Below are 17,374 nucleotides of genomic sequence, written 5' to 3' on the forward strand. Positions count from 1 at the left end.
ACCTTCTAGAAGCAAGTCTCTGGAACCTTCTAGAAGCTTCCTAGTAGATGGAAATTGCTTGAGAAGCTTCCTAATTGGTAGAAGATGTTAAGGACGTAGTCTTTAGAACCTTGTAGAGACAAGTTTCTAGAACCTTCTAGAAGTAAGTCTATGGAACCTTGTAGAGACAAGTTTCTAGAACCTTCTAGAAGTAAGTCTATGGAACCTTCTAGAAGCTTCTTAGTTAGTAGAAGTTGCTTGAGAAGCTTCCTAAATAGGAGTATATATTGGAATCGAGGCTGAAGAGTTCTTCAGTCTTGACAACACATCTCTTGGAGCTCTAACTCACCTCTATGGTGTTGTTCTTGTATTTATCTGATTAATCTAGTTCTTGCCAGTTCTTCTTGAACTTCTTGTTAGATCTTGAGTCTATATTTCTGTGTCCGTGACAATAAGGAATAGAATGTGTGAAATAACTTATTATTCCGCTTTTATCTCAAAGACACTTGATTGTCTGATGAGTTCAATTACTTGAATTCACTTTCCTTTTCATGGTCCAATAAACAAAATATGTAAGTCCACTTCCTAATCCATCTTGATTGTTTTTATATAAGAGAGCAAATACAATTTTAAGATAGTAGAATTCATATCTTATAAAAATACGATTTATTTTTTTATTACCTCCTACAACTCCTCATTACATAGAGACAAAATCAAAATGATGACAATTACTACTAATTTAGATTTAACATATCTTATTCAAAGGTTCCCATTACAATAATCCATTTGGAAGCAACATGGTTGCAAGTCCCATGACCTCCTTCTAGCAACCTAAGTTGGTCCATATGGATCACAATTGTGCTAAAAAGAGTTAAATTCCTCTAACAAGTGATTAGTGTCTCTAGGACATAGATTGCAAAAAGAAAATTCAACAAATAAAAGCTACATTAGACTTGGCTAAGTGGCTCTTATAAGATGACCTCAAAAATCTCTTCTTCCAATCCACCCTTGCATTGGCCACACAGAAACAAAACACAAGTAGCATACCGGGCAGTAATTCAATTCTCATTGCATTGGGCTAAAATCAATGGCTAAATGCATTGGGAATTTTTTCTAGGCCTCAAAGAAACACAATCCACCCAGCCTATTAAACTCATGCACTATCCAAGCTGACATGAATTCACCACCAATAGTGCAATAGCTACCTGTCCAACCCAATTCTATTAGGACTGCTTTTTGACCTTGGGTACATCCACCAAATGTGAGAGACAAAGGCACCTGTGTTGGAATAAAATTCCAGGGGGAGTTTCACCGAACATGAGCCAGCAACTTTGAGAATCCCTCACAAAGTTCGAGAGTTAACAAGAAACTTCATTTGGTCAGGAGAAAATGAAAAACACTTGTGCCAGGCCAAGGTCGGTTGGAATTCTTTGAAACAACCACAAAAAATGGGAGGACTCAAACTTCTTGACCAAGAGCATGCTCTACTGGTCAAGTTGTTTATCAGTGGCCTCATGCTTGACACTGCTACTTAGAAAGTCCTCCAACACCGAATTAATTCTCTCCAGCCAAAGAAAAGGGGAAGCTCGCCACCAAATTCTCATTTCATTTTAAATACAAATGTCGTCCATCGATCCGGCTCTGACCTCTAGTGGGCAGTGTGGAAATCATGGAAAATAATCCGATATGGCCTTGTTTTCTAGCAACCTAATACCGCAGAAACAACGGCTAGGAAGCATATATTCTGGAGCACAGAATTGATCAACGCTAACAAAGACACGTTTGCAGACACCCAGTACCCATTTGGCCTAAACAAGATGCAAAGAGAAATTTTCTAGCTCAAGGATCTCTGGCACTTGGACCGTCGGGACTGGAAAACAGTCACAGATGTGTCCTCACAAGTCGGCACGAGCAGGACGACCCAACAGCTCGAAGCAATCTTGACAGCTATACCCAGGAATTGGAGTATGACGCAGTTGCCTTCACAGCTTTTTAGTGGGTAGCCGGCTAGCAGGACGAACACTACAAGACACAATTTACCAACTTCACAATCTCTTTGAAGGTCGGCCTTTCACACAAACGCATCACAACCTTTTTCGCCTCCTACACTGACGAGCTTCTCAACATTTTCGAGGAACTCCTGCATTGGATCCGAGTTATCACGACAACAGGCGACCTTCGCACCACAGGGATCAATCAGGGCACTGAATACACCGATTTAGTATAGAACCTTTGCTCGGTCCAAAATCTCTCCTTTGACCCCCACGAGTGGTCATGGGGTAAAATCGACGCACTTGCCCATGCCCCCTTCGTCAATTATCCCACTTGCTATAGTTACCGAATCCTTTTATCCCGTATAACCACACCTATGCGACTGCAGCTCAAGTTCAAGCAACTCAAATTCCAACAGATTTAGAACAAGGCCGCAATTCAACTTATCTAGGACGCCAATAAACCAGCAAAACTCCAAACATTTCTGTGGCAACTGAATTCCAGTGACCTCCCAACCAACAGTTGGTGCAAAGTCATGGGTTTCCCTAGCCGATGCACCTGATGTGACGTGAATATTTGAGAAACCCCAGAACACTACCTCCGCAAATGTAAGTTTGCGCGAAGGACCTGGCATTCCTTGAGAGTTTGGAGCGCGCTGGGCACGTTTCCCACATTATCCTAGAGAGAAGCGGCATCCGATATACCCCCAGGCATACTCTCGCAGCAAGCATACCAACCAGGAACCAACACTAGAAGCTTGGTAGGCTATGTACTTTGCGCAGCAATTCTGTAGCAACTCTGGTGTGCCTGCTACAGTTTCATTTTTACCCAGGAACCCTTTAATGTGCTTGAAATCTACCATCTCACATGCCGAGAAACAATTTACGCTGGGATGGCTTGACATAACCAGATTCTCACATATTACAGTATATGCGGAGACACTAGAAAAGCGATTATCAGCCAAGAGTTCAACGACACGTGGTGTAGGAATGAGGTACTATGTGCAGGAGTTTTTCATTCACCTAGATAGAAACTAGCCCCTGTATTCACGAATCCGCCAACCCTACCCAGGGCTCCGGATTGAAATATATTCTTTTTGTTGTAATAAACCACCGTTACTTTTCAAAAAGAAAAAGAAAAAGAACGTGATGTTATAATTTAGGGCGCCCCAGACTGAGCGGGAGGAGTCATATGGGACGGAATGGCAGCGAAAATGAAGTTGGTGTCTAAGCTCTTACTAACCCCTGTTGTCGCTGCCGCTAGCGCTACCAGGGCCCCGACGAGGCCCGCGTTGCCCGCAAGCGTGGGCTCATTTTGATCCGAGCTACTGCGAGTATCGTTGAAGCGGTCGTAGTTATCAGGACCTCCAACCATGGCCCCTACCAGCACATGCGGGTTAGGAGAATCCCGGTCTCTCCACTTCCACCCTTCTCTGCAGCTGTATCGCTTCCCATCGCTGGGGAAGGAGGCTGCTCGATGGTGCGGTTGTAACGGAAATTTGTCGCTGTATCCTACGAGGTAGCTCATGTTTAGAGGATTCTTTCCCAGTACGTAATCGACCTGCTCAGAAGCTCATCCCTATGTGTGTTAGAACAATGAACAGATATTCTTAGAGCTCTGTGACAAATTTCATTTCAAGAGGGTTTGGAAATCAACCTGCGATCGGGAGAAGTCCCGGAGAACATCCGGTGAAAACATGTCGGGACCACATTCGATCGCAGGTACATCGGCAGCTTTCAGATAGTCAGCGTACAGTGCAGCCAAAAAGGCGGCGTTAACAGCAGCAGGAAGGTGCTGAGTTGCATTCGGATTGATTAGCACCAAACCCCCTGCGAGCACGCCATCAACCTCATGAAAGCTCATCAAACAGAGTCTTCAAATCATCAAACTAGACTGGCGTTAGCAAAAGAAGCTACTGGCTTTATCAATAGAGGTGGAGTCTTAGCCATGCAAAATGGTCGCCACACCTTTTGTGCGGTGGAATATCTCGAACTGTGGTATATAAGCGCACACCACCAGATTGGTCTCATTGTTGTACTGCCTAAGCGCTTGCTCATACGGATATCCTGGTCCTTGCAGCATCCGTAGCCTGGTAAGAAGCAACTGTGAAGCAACATATGTGTTGCGTTAACAGCCACTTTCATATTGTAGAACACGACGAGTGAAGCAACATATGATTAGCGACAGTACGTTATTTATGCTTAGAAGTTCGATTGGTTTAAATCCAGTTGGTAAATCGCAACATACTGTGGATGAAAAATTCAGAGGTAGTACCTGGGCTCCCGCGAGCTTGCTATCCCAATCAAAGGCACCAAACGCATTGGCCCCAGCTTGGTTACTGTTATCAATTGCGGAAATAGTTGCGTCGTCTAGGTAGGTCGCATTGCCAGTAGCGAAGTACAACCACGAGCTTGCCCATATTATTTCATCATCGAAACTTGTTGAGTTGTAGAAAACTCTTTCAGAAACCGGAAGGGAATCACTATCAACATAGCGAGAGGGTCTTTTCTTGGCAAATGCGTAAAGAGCTTCGGCGCTTGTGAGGAGTTTCAGTGCGTACAGTGGCTGGTCTTTAAATACAATGGACGCAGCCGACAGAGCCGCTGCCATCTCTCCCGCCAGGTCCGAGCCCGATGGTACTTGAATACCCAGACGGCGTGTGTCATTGAAGTAGTCGAGATCCTCAGGTCTTTCCCAGCAGTGATGGTCGTTTGGTATTTTACCTCCGCCCATGCCCACCTTCGGCAAATCAATGAAAACTATTGTTTAGTATGTGTTGCTGTCACGCCTATTGGTTCACAAAATGACAATACAAGCAATCTAGCGACCACACCTGACAAACGATCTCATCCACCGACGATGAGTTGAATGTTTTCAGCAAATAATCCGTCCCCCATTTTATCAAATTCTTCACATGGTCCAACTCTGCAGCGGCTTGAAACTTCGCCTTGTACTCTATTACACTCCAGCTCAGGAGCGTCATGGCATAAGCTCCTGTGAAACTGAACTTGATGTTGTCACCAGCATCGTAAAATCCGCCGGCTAGATTTATAGCTGCGGTGCTGTTTAATATAGCTTGGCCGTCCAGCAAGGCAGAGGATCCACGCCATGAGGTAGTGTTTGCACCAGAACGTAAAGCACCAGCTGAGAAATTGGATCACCAGTTTAACATTTTGTTAGCCCTCCACTCAACAAATAAAATGGTTTGAATCACCGTGTAAAAAATGGGATGCAGAGTACTTACATTTTTGAAGATCGAGGAATGTGAGGGCCTTGCTCAGTGCGACTGTGTAATTGTCCACGGTGGGAGGAGTGGAGTGCTTCTTTGGAGTAAATGTCCAAATGACGAGTGACAGGCCGATGATGATGACACTAGCGCCGAGGATGCCAATGGACCACCAGAAACATTTTCGATTGCAAGAGACACATCCAAAGTCAATTACGGGTTTCTTCTTCATGGATTTCGGTTCAAGCATCCAGCTGAGCTGCGTCTCATCCAGCATGTGGCTAGAAGATGACTCATCTGTTCTTCCGATATCTGAGAAGGAATATCGGTTGCTTCGATCGTCGTCGGAGAAGTCCTGGAAACGGGATCGACTGCTCCACTGCTTGGACATCTCCAAGGGACCTTCAGGGTTCAACTGGTTGTTGTTCATGATACAGGTTTTAACACTTTCTGCAGCGTCCCTATTCGGCTTGCTTGCGCGCTGATAGTACAACGCCTCTCCTCATAGAGAGAATCAATCTGAAACAGCTACACTTGCTGAGCACTGCACTGCAAAACATCAAACTAATATAGGTTTGAATGACGACCGCAGGTCTAAATCGTCAGATTAAATTGAAGTAGGCAATCAAGGACGTCGGTATCCAAACTCATGCCGACAAATTGGTTGTTATCGAGCATTTTGAAGTTGTCCTTACTGCAACGATGGCTTCCATAAATCTCGAGCGTGCCAACTCAACAAATTAAACTTCAACAACGTCCTGCCTCTCACTTACATACTTCCGAAAACAATCACAATTGATCATTTCGTGATTCAACCAGAATAACTCAGGGAAATGTTGCAAATCACAGGCAAAGCAATGCTCGATCGCCTTTTTAATCCCCCGCGCACGCACACATCAACAGTCTGAAACAAAGACGCTATGATCCCATTCTACATCAGCTGTAACAACGAAATACGATCGAGTCCTTTACCCGGACGCATTGCCAAATTTAACCCCTTAAAAACACTTGACCACAAAGCCGCATAGAGTTCGGCAACTTACCTGTAGTGACGGAAATCAAACGCAGACCTTCCGATGAAGAGCGTTGGGCCTAGCTTTTGCTACAAGTGGTGATTTCATCGCATCGCGCTGTGGGAACGAGGTGACACCAGGGAGACGGAGCAGAGGAACGCATGGTGAGAAAAAAGGTCGCGGCAGGAGGCACTGAGCTGGAAAGCAGCGGCGAAAACGGGCGGACTGCATTGCTGCCCCCACACACTCGTAGATGGGAGGGAACGAACGGATCGTTTGAGGTCGTAACCAAACTGCAGAAATCCCCCAATGGCCGCCATCGCTTCAACTCTCTGCCAGATCGAGGCGACGTTCTCAAAGCGCCACTCATAGTGAGAAGCAAATACCCTCCGAACGATCGACTGCGCCGATGTGCATCAACATGCGAGGGCGATACACCAGGACGTAGCGAGCTTCACGATCATCACTCACACACGGACGATTGCCAGGATGCAACCTTCAGTTGCAGTATTACATGATTTAAGCAATGCTTGTGAGAGAGATAGTGACCACGACGAAGACGGTGATGGTGCAAGCGCCTTCAGTTGATGAATATGCTCCTGATTTGTAACTATTATCTTCGATTTGTCCCTCAGGATTCGCCTAAACATTGCATGAACAATGTAGGGCCATTGTTACAAAAACAGGATGAAAGCATTAAAGAAAGCATTATGAAACAGGATGAAAGCATTAAAGGAGGAGGGACATTATTCGTTGCTAAGGAAAGGTGGAGGAAGAAGGGAAGGGCATTTCCGGTATCTTAGTTAAGAGTTGGATAAGTCACAATTTTGGTACTTACAATATGGGATATTCAACACTCTTCTTTTGGAAGTGGGACTTAATTCTCTACTAAAATAAGATCTAATATATCCCTAAAAGCTAAAAACTTATCTCTATAGAGAGGTTTTGTGAAGATATCTGCCACTAGCTTCTATAATATTCTAAACCAATTTGTCCTTTTTCAACACATTGCCTAATAAAATGATGTTCTATATCCCAATGCTTTGTATGACAATGGTGTGTTGGATTCTTGGCAATAGCAATGGCATTTTGGTTATCTTCATAAATGAGAATTCTTTTTGTTTCTAATATGTCATAATTTCTAAGTGCTTTACCAAGCTACAAAGTTTCCCTTGCTGCAGCAGCCAAGGCGGCATACTATGCTTTGGTTGACAAAACAGAAACTAAAGATTATTTTTTGCTTGACTAAGTCATAATTGTCTATCCAATATAAATGCATAACCTTCTACTAAACAATGCATCTCCACATAACTTACTCTATCTACATTATTCTAACCTACAAGTTGTAAATTTGCTGCTTTTCTTCTATATTGCAATACCAAATATTTTGTTCCTTGTAAGTAACAAAATATTTGTTTACTTCTTTGCCAATGTGAAACATGTGGATGTGCCATGTATTGAGCAAAGTATTCACAAGCAAATGCAATGTCATACCTTGTACCATTTACAAGATATAATAACAAACCTAAAGCCTTTTGATAAAACTTTGCATCTTCTGTGTCCAAAAGATCATCATTCTCATGCTTAGTGACATGAATTTGTACCATTGGTGTGGTAACTGCCTTTGCATCTTTCATCCCAAATTTTTCTAACTTTTGACAAATATACCTACTTTGATTCAAATTAATAGTATCATTTTTCTTATCTCGCAAAAAAATAATGTGAAAAAAATCACTACATTCACCAAGGTCTTTTTATCTTATAGCACTCTTATAATTCATCTTCACATTTCACAAGGATCTCAATGTCCTTGCCACCAATAAGTATATCATTAATATAGATAATTAATGCAAGAACTAATCTTTCTATATACATTGTGTACAAGCAAGGATCTGATTCTGAGTACTTCCAACCAAGATTCAATAAAGATTTATTCAAACTTTCATTCCATCCATGTCGAGATTGCTTCAAAATATATAAAGTCTTTAGCAATCGCAATACCTTACATTTGTGTTTTGATAAAACTTCCAAACCTTTTGGAATTTTCATATAAATGTCCTTTTTAAGTTTGTCATTTAAATAAGCTGAAACAATATCAAGTTACAATATATTCCAATTAAAGCTACTGATAATTGTAACAAATATACAATTGGAGTAATTAGTACAAAAATTACTTAGTGATTAAGACCCTTCACTAGTATAAAATTCTTTGTAATCAATCATACTTTAAAACATTCAATAGAGCCAACACTAGCAAGCTTTTTTTTAAGATCTATTTTAAATCCACAACCTTCTTACTATTAGGTAAAAATAAAAATTTCCATGTATCATGATCCTTCAAAGAAGCAAGTTCTTTTTTCATGGCATGACTCCATTCTTTACAAAAAATTGAATCCATAGATTGTTCAACAGTCTCTAATTTTGCATCTTTATCAATATGAATCACATCCACTATTTCAATCACCAAATCATAATCTCTTCAAATAAAATTATTGTCTTTTTCCTAAGGCATACAATACATCCTACTACCGCTTATAAAATTTGCTGAATCAATGCCACCTACATAATGACATCTTGGTAGTAGAGCTTGAACAGTTGTCTCTATTTATAGTTGATAGAATTCCACTACTTCTATTGGTATAGGATTTACTTCTTCTTCAACCACTTCTTCATCCAATCTATTGTGTATATGTAACCTTGAGGCTTGAGGTTGGGATATTTCTAATTCATTTAGATGTTCAAAATTTAATATATCAAGATTATTTCTATAATCCATAACTTTTCCAATTCTTTCTTGAGGGATTAGTGGCTCATCAAGTAATTCATCCTTATTATTGAAAAAGATTACATCTCAATTAAGAATTATCTTTTTTTTCTCAAGTAGAAAAATTTCATATCATTTTTTCACTTTTGAGTATTCAACAAAAATATCCATCTTTACCTTTGTATTGAATTTTTGATGTTTTTTCTTTGATATATGATACTAAGCAAGAAAATCAAAGCAATGATCATTTTAAAGAGAAAGTTTTTCACTATAAAAAACTTCATGTAGTGTCTTACTATCAAGTCTTGTAATTGAAAGGCGATTACAAGTCTAAATCACAAATTTTGCTACAAATGCTTAATATTGATAATTTAGCTTGGCATCATCTAAAAGTATTTGTATTCCTTTCAAAATGGTCTCCATTATATGCTTTGCCATGTCGATAATTTCATGTGTATATACAAAGGTGATCAAATGTTGAATGCCTTTAGTTTTGAAGTACAAACCAAGCTTACTATTCAAGAATTTAGTGCCTTGATTAATGAGACATTTTTTTTACTTTTCTTTCAGTTCTTCTTTGTACCTCTGCTTCTCAAGTCTTATAAGCAATATGTACTTGGTTCTTAATTTGAAGAAATACAAGGCTACAATAGCCAAAATATTCATCAATCCATACACCTAATCATTTGGCACTACCAAAGTTAGCTATGTCAAAATAATCAAGATCAAATACTATTATATCTAAAATACTATAGACATGTTTATGATTTTGTGAAAAAGATTGCCCATGGGCCTTGCCAATAATAAATGAATTACATATAGGTATTTTATCCTTCTCCCTCTTGAACTTTAATCCTTTAATACAATTCATCTAGTTTACCTCATTTACTGTATGCATTTAAGCATGTACTAATGCTTGATGCCATTCAATAAGTATACAACTTGAAATAGATGAACTAAAAATTATAGCAACCTCTTCAATTTCACAAGGCATTAAATAATCTTTACTTGCTAGCCTCTCTATTATGAGTAAGTCATCTGAATATAGAATCCAATCAAGTCCATTGATATCCAAGTTAAGTTTGCAACCTTTCTTGCATAAAGTTGCAGCTAATAATAAAGTATCATGTGCTCCAAGAATCCAATGGACATCCTTCACAACCATAGGATTGTATTTTTCTATAAGATCTAAAATTGTGAAATGTATCTACTTTGAGCCTCGTAATTTGCTAATGCCACCATTATAGACTTGAAATTGAATAGTCACATTTTCATCATAATTAAGAAGCTTATTCATGTCTCTTTAGATGTATACATCTACTATATTATCAATGCATATAGAATGTTGTAATTGAGACAACAATGTAATCATTGTTTTTAAATTAATTGATGTCTCTTGAGCTAAAAAAACAACAACAATGCCAATATTTACTGTACCATTGTTATTTGTTTTGGAACATTTTGCATCACCTTGAGAATACATTTTTTATCCACAAGTTCTTTAAGTATTTCTAGACTTATCAATCTTAGGCTTTTATTTTTGTTTTAGATGTTACTTTTTTAAGACTTATTTTCTTCTTGTATGAACTACTAAAGTAAAAAATGGAAAACTAGTCTTCTCCTTCTTTTGCATCTCATCTTTAAGGAGAATGGATGATTCAATCATTTTCGTGATCTCTTCTCTTTTTTTCAATATAATTAATTGAATAAGTAGATTCTAAGATTCTAGTAATGCAGTAAGTATAAGAAATGCCATGCTCTATTTTTCCATTTCACCACTGACTTCAATATATTCATCCTTAAGATTAAAAATCTCTCCAAGAAAAATCTCCATAGATTCTCCATCCACATATCAAAGATTATACAATTTCTTCATTAAAAATATTTCAATAATAATTCTTGAGGGCTTCTAGATCTTGACCAATATATCCTACAACTCCTTTACACTATTACATTTGCATATATGAGTTAATTGTAAAAATTTAGTATTAAGTGCAATCAGTGCTTGTACTTCTATTTCACTTGATTTCTATTTTAATTTTTTATAAGTATCCATAGCATATTCTAATATCCCGTCTATATGCATGTAGAGCTTGCAAATATATATCAAGTATTTTATAATAAATATCTATGTATCATAGTTTTTTTTTATCTAATTAATTAATATGTTGATGTATTGAAGATGCCATTGTATCATTGACATACGCATGTAAGCCAGTAATAACATGTATAAATAGGTAGAAGTAAGTAAAAATAGACAAAAGTTAATTCTATAATATTTGCTATAGAAGCTTTCTAAAAGCTTTATAGACACTACTTTGACTTTATAGGTGTCTTAAATTGACTTTTTGTATTAGAAACGTGGTCAACAAGTTGGCTATGTACCACACATATTATTAGCTTCAAGATCAAGCTAATTATGAGGCCCATACGTAGAAAAACTTGCCTTGTAAGTCAAGGCATGTATTCTACAAAGTCAATATATATTGGAGGTCCTATAGAACATCACTCGTAGCCCCTAATTAGATAGTATACATAGAGACAAGAGTGAAGCCTTCTTCAGTCTAGTCAACTCTTTTTTTTTGCTTCTAGTCTAGTTTCAAGGGTCTCTAGTTTTTTTGGCTTTTGGCAATAGCCATTCTTTTTTCTTTCTTATATATATATATATATATATATATATATATATATATATATATATATATATATATATATATCAAATTATTTCTATTTTATCATCTTTCTTTGAGAGAAGTCTCACTTGTTTATTTATTTTTATCATATTCTTGTCCTTGATAGATTGACAAGAATACACTTACAATATCAGAGCTTTGTCTAGTCTTGATTAAGAGTGGATTACGCTTTTCTCTTGATAAGACATAAGCGTATTAGAAGTTGTGGATTATCCTCTTCTAAATTGATATTGTCCTTAGTATTTTCTTTATTCTCAAGTCCTCTCTTCTATTTGTCTTGAGCGATATTAGACATCTTTTTTTCTAAGTGTTATCATGGCAGAACTTTTTGAAATGAAGAGTGTAATGGCACAAATGCAAGAGTAATTGAGGGAGTTAATGCTTGTGATGTATCAACTCAATTTATCATCATAAAGATCAACAAGATTGGCAAGAAGTGAAGATATAGAAATGATTGGAGCTGCTTCAACATCTGCACCAAATCATGTCCCTTCTCCTATGGTGGAATGTCCTTCTAGTGTTAGAGAACCTAGAATTGCCCTACTTGAGAAGTCGATGGCACTAGATCAAAATTTAGAGGATTTATCAATCAAGTACAACTTGTGATTCAACTTCAATCCTAGAGCTATCCAACTCCAAGATCATAAGTTAGATTCATTGGTATGCTTCTTTCAAATTCAACATTATCATGGTTTTCATCTTTTTTTAAACAATGAGATCCAATATTATATAATCTAGAGGCTTTTTTGGTAGAGTTTCAATCCATGTAAGGACAACATGATGGAATTTGTGTTGCAACCAATAAGATCTGTATTTTGCAAAAAGATAATTGATTAGTAATGTTATATGCTTTATAATTTCGACAACTTGCAACTGATATCAAGTGGGATGATGCTGCACTTATTAGCCAATTTCACTAAAAACTACAATATGAGGTAAAAAAATTAATGTTCAACTTATCTGATTCTCAAACATTGAGTCAAGCAATTGACTTTTTTGTGAAGTGTGACAATCATCTTTTTGAATTTTGATCTAAAAACCATACAAGTGGACCTCAACGTTATTGTAATTCAATGGCAACACCAACATCTTTTCAACACATATATTTGGAAGTAGAGGATATGCAAATTGATACAGTACGTTTCAAATCTCTTACTGAGCAAAAAAAAGATTTGTCAGCATCAAAAAGGATTGTGCTTATATTGTGGAGAACCTAAGCACACTGCTAATCATTGCCCAAAGAAGCGAAGCAACCATAAAATGAAGAGTACGACGATTAAAGAAGATAGTATGTTAGAAAATAAATTTTTCCAGCTATAATAGGGACTATGCGGCTGGAACCTTGTACAATGCCTAGTAAAGGTCCTATCTTCTCCTCAGAATCCTCTCCATATTTTACAATAAATATTATTTTAGGACTTAAATATCACAAAGCCTCTATTTTGCTAGATTCAGGAGCCTCGAAATATTTCGTAGATAAAAAATTTGCTAAAAGACATAACATATTTTTAGTAAAGAAAACTAAACATATTCATATAGAAGTCATAGATAGTCGTCTGTTGCGTTTAGGAGATGTTACTCATGAAATCCTTCTTATAGAAGTAGCAACTAATGGTCATAGTAGCTTTGTAATATTTAATATCATTAGATCTCCTTCTAATCCAAACATTTTGATTTTATCATGGAAAAAAAAATATAATCCTAACATAGATTGGACCTCTCGTAGTCTTGGTTTTTTTGAAAGTATACCTAAGAACATAGTTAATCAAGTAGAAAGTCATAATTCTAGTACAATTAAACCTGTATTTATCGGTGCAAGACCTTTCTTGTATGCTACAAAAGAAAGATCACCTTGTGCTATATATGCCACACTTGTTTCTATTGGTGAAAAGACTTCAAGTGGCATTCCAAGCCAATATCAAGATTTTCAAGATGTGTTTGAGAAGAAGAATGTGGATATTCTTCTCGAACATCATTCTTATGACTGCTCAATCAACCTTCAAGAAGGAGCACAACTACCATTTGGACCAATCTATAATTTATCACAAAATGAGTTGGCTGAACTCAAGGAGTATATTGAAGAGAATCTGGCTAAAAACTTCATACATCATTCCAAATCTCCAGTAGGAGCTCTAATTCTATTTATGAAGGAAAAAGATGGATCATTGCGGATGTGTATCGATTATCGAGGACTCAACAAAATCACCATCAAAAAAATATATCCGCTATCTTTACTATTCGAATTCTTTGATCAATTGAATCAAGCTAAGATCTATGCAAAAATAGATCTACAAGGAGCATACAATCTGGTATGCATCAAACAAGGAGATGAATAGAAAACTATATTTAAAACAAGGTATGGACATTTCGAATACAACATCATACCTTTTAGACTTACAAATGCAGCAACAACATTCCAACATCTAATGAATGATATCTTTCTAGAGTTTTTAGATGATTTTGTTGTTTGTTACCTAAATGACATCTTAATCTATTCTAAGAATATAGAAGAATATGAACTTCATGTTCATCATGTATTACAAAAATTAAGAGATGCAGGACTCTATGCCGAGATAAAAAAATATGTATTTTACACTACTCAAGTCCACTTCTTGGGATACACCATTTCAAATGATGGACTTGTGATAGATTCTAAGAAAGTTCAAACTATTATGGATTAGAAGATCCCAAAAACGGTAAGAGATGTCTAATGCTTTTTGAGATTTGCCAACTACTATCGGATCTTCATCAAAGACTTCTCTCAAGTTGAAGCTCCAATTACATGTTTGACTTGTAAAGACAAACTTCAATAGAATAAAGAAGCAGAAGTAGCATTTGAAGCTTTCAAGACATCCTTTATTTTTGCACCAATCTTATATTGCATGAATTTTTCTAAGCCATTTTTTATAGAAACAGACGCATCAGACTTTGCTTTGGATGTCGTATTGTCACAAATGGGAACAGATGATAAACTTCATCCAATATCTTTTCATTCTAGAAAATTTTCAGCAGCCGAGATAAACTACAAGATCCACAAAAAAGAACTTTTTGCAATCGTGGATTCATTTTAAGAATGGTGCCATTATCTAGAAGGTGCTTCTAATCCAATTACCGAATATACGGATCACAAGAACCTTGAATATTTTATGTCAGCACGTGTTTTGAATTGTCGCCAATCCCATTAGAGTATGTCTTTGTCAAGATTTGTATTCAAGATCACTTATTGACCAGGAAAGCAACAAGATTTGTGAGATGCACTCTCTAGACGATCTTACTTTGTACCAAAGGAAGAAAATGTTGTTTGCGATCAATGACGAATAATTCTCTTGAAGCCAGAGCAACTTCATCTTTGAGCAATAAAATCAATACTAACTGTTGATTCAAGTTTCATTAAGCAAGTTCAGTCAAGTATGTCTTCTGATCCTCTTATTCATGATATTAAGGAAAATCCTTTAAAGTCTCATCATACTTCCAAGTTTGAATTCAAAAAAAATCTACTATATTTTGAGGAATGCCTATATGTTTCAAAAGATGAAGCTCGATTACGTATTCTTCAAGCTTGTCATGACTTTCTAGCAGTATGACATTTTGGATATAATAAAACTTTGGAACTAATATCCAAGGACTTTTGGTGGCACCAAATGTGGAAAGCAGTCAAAGATTTTGCACAATCTTGTGATATTTGCTCAAGATCAAAAACTCCTTATCATCTACCTCACAGACTTCTTCAGCCATTATCCATTTCAGAACAACCATAGTCTTCTATTTCCATGGATTTTATCACGGATCTTCGAATCTCAGATTTTTATGGCTCTATATTCATGATAGTAGATCATTTTACCAAGATGGCACATTTTGTACCATGTACAAAATCTATCACAAGTGAAGAAATAGCTAAGCTCTTTCTTGATAATATCTATCACTATCATGGATTATCCAAGGATATTCTATCAGATATGAGAAATCAATTTGGATCAAGATTTTGGCGAACTCTTTTCAAGATTCTAAAAATGAATATAAAACTATCTTCGGCATTCCATCCTCAAATTGATGGACAAACAAAGCATGGTAATCAAGTTTTACAGCAGTATTTAAGATGTACCATTAACTACCAATAAGATGATTGGACAACTCTTTTGTCATTGGCAGAGTTTACTTACAATAATATGATACATTCTTCTACAAAAAAAAACACTTTTCTTTGCCAATTATGGTTATCATCTATGACTTGATACTTTTGTTTTTTCAAAAGTTGATAATCCTACAGCAAAAGATTTGGCAAATCATTTGTCAGAGCTACATACAAAAATAAATGCTCAGTTATAAGAAGCTCAAGAATAACAAAAGATCAATGCAGATGTCTATTGAAAGAAACAACCACCATTCCACATGGATGACAAGGTATGGTTACTTCGTCGCAATATGAAGACCACTTGTCTTTGTGACAAGTTGGACTATCAAAGGCTTGGACCATTTTCTATTTCTGCACAAATCAATCTAATTGCATATCGTTTATACCTATCGGAGTTAATAAAAATCCATCTAGTATTCCACGTTTCTCTTCTTGAACCATACAAGATAGTGGACGTATCAAGAAGAAGACAAGCTCTACCTCCTCCTATAGAAGTAGACAATAATGAAGTGTTTGAAGTAGAAGAAGTCTTAGATTCAAGGTGATGCCGAAATAAATTAGAATATCTTGTCTATTGATACGAATATGGTATTAGTGAATACACATAGGAGCCAGTAAAGAATCTTGCAAATGGAACAAAGGCGATGCATGCTTTTCATCGACGACATCGATCAAAATCAAGATGAAAATCTTCTTTATAAAAGAAACAAGATCTAAGCAAGATAACATTCTACTTTCAATCATTGTTTGTAGCTTCTTTGTAGTTGTGACGCTAAGAAAATGAAGAACCAACAACCAGAGGATTCGATTCAAGAGCCTTTGTTTGCTGACTTGTCGGACAAGATATTATGACTGTCACAACCTTGAAGATGACAGAATCGAGATAAAGATCTTCAAGAACTATATGTTCTTCCTTGAATAGATGGCCAGATATGACGCGTTTGGTATTACGACCTTGGAAGGGACTCTCGATGTTTGTTGATTTTACTAGAAGTAAGAATAATTCTTGATGGTATTCCAAATGTTTTATTTGAAAGAAATTATGAAGGCCTCAACAACAATCAAATAACTGGGTGGTCTTCCTGCCCTAGTATGGGACACTACCAATACTTGAAAGGCTTATCAATCATCTTCAAAGAGAATAAAGATCAAAGTATGATGCGAATATAATTTGTCGCATCATAGATTTCTTCAACATATGATGACCGCTCCTCGTAGAACTCGTCCCTAGAAAGAGGGATAATGTCACGAACATACGCATGTAAGCCAGTAATTACATATATAAATAGGTAGAAGTAAGTAAAAGTAGATAAAAGTAAGTTAATTCTATAATATTTGTTATAAAAGCTTTGTAGAATTTTCATAGATGCTGCCTTGACTTTATAGGTATCTTTAATTGACTTTTTGGATTAGAAACATGATCAACAAGTTGGCCATGTGCCACACATGATGTTAGCTTGAAGACCAAGCTACCTATGTGGTCCACAAGTAGAAAAACTGGCCTTCTAAGTCAAGGCATGTGTCCTACAAAGTCAACACATATTGGAGGTCCTATAGAACATCGCCACATAGCTCCTA

At 36.9% G+C, this 17,374-nt stretch overlaps 1 protein-coding gene across 2 annotated transcripts; it reads right to left on the reverse strand.

Moving 5' to 3' along the window:
- Positions 1-1,554: 1,554 nt before the first annotated feature.
- Positions 1,555-6,620, reverse strand: LOC112293326 (endoglucanase 25). Of its 2 annotated transcripts, XM_090257031.1 has the most exons (7): positions 6,241-6,620; positions 5,216-5,746; positions 4,805-5,115; positions 4,246-4,710; positions 3,939-4,074; positions 3,628-3,800; positions 1,555-3,531 (listed from the first exon to the last, which is right to left on the reverse strand). In XM_090257031.1, the coding sequence occupies exons 2-7, from the start codon at positions 5,625-5,627 to the stop codon at positions 3,130-3,132; spliced, it is 1,899 nt and encodes a 632-aa protein (XP_090113157.1). In that variant the 5' UTR covers positions 5,628-5,746; positions 6,241-6,620; the 3' UTR covers positions 1,555-3,129. The 2 variants fall into 2 exon arrangements, with proteins under 2 accessions (XP_090113157.1, XP_024398373.3); XM_024542605.3 differs by lacking the exon at positions 6,241-6,620 and having other exon boundaries at positions 5,216-6,021.
- Positions 6,621-17,374: the final 10,754 nt, after the last annotated feature.

Source organism: Physcomitrium patens, chromosome 16 (genome assembly GCF_059467195.1).
Source record: "Physcomitrium patens ecotype Gransden chromosome 16, ASM5946719v1, whole genome shotgun sequence".
NCBI lineage: Eukaryota > Viridiplantae > Streptophyta > Bryopsida > Funariales > Funariaceae > Physcomitrium > Physcomitrium patens.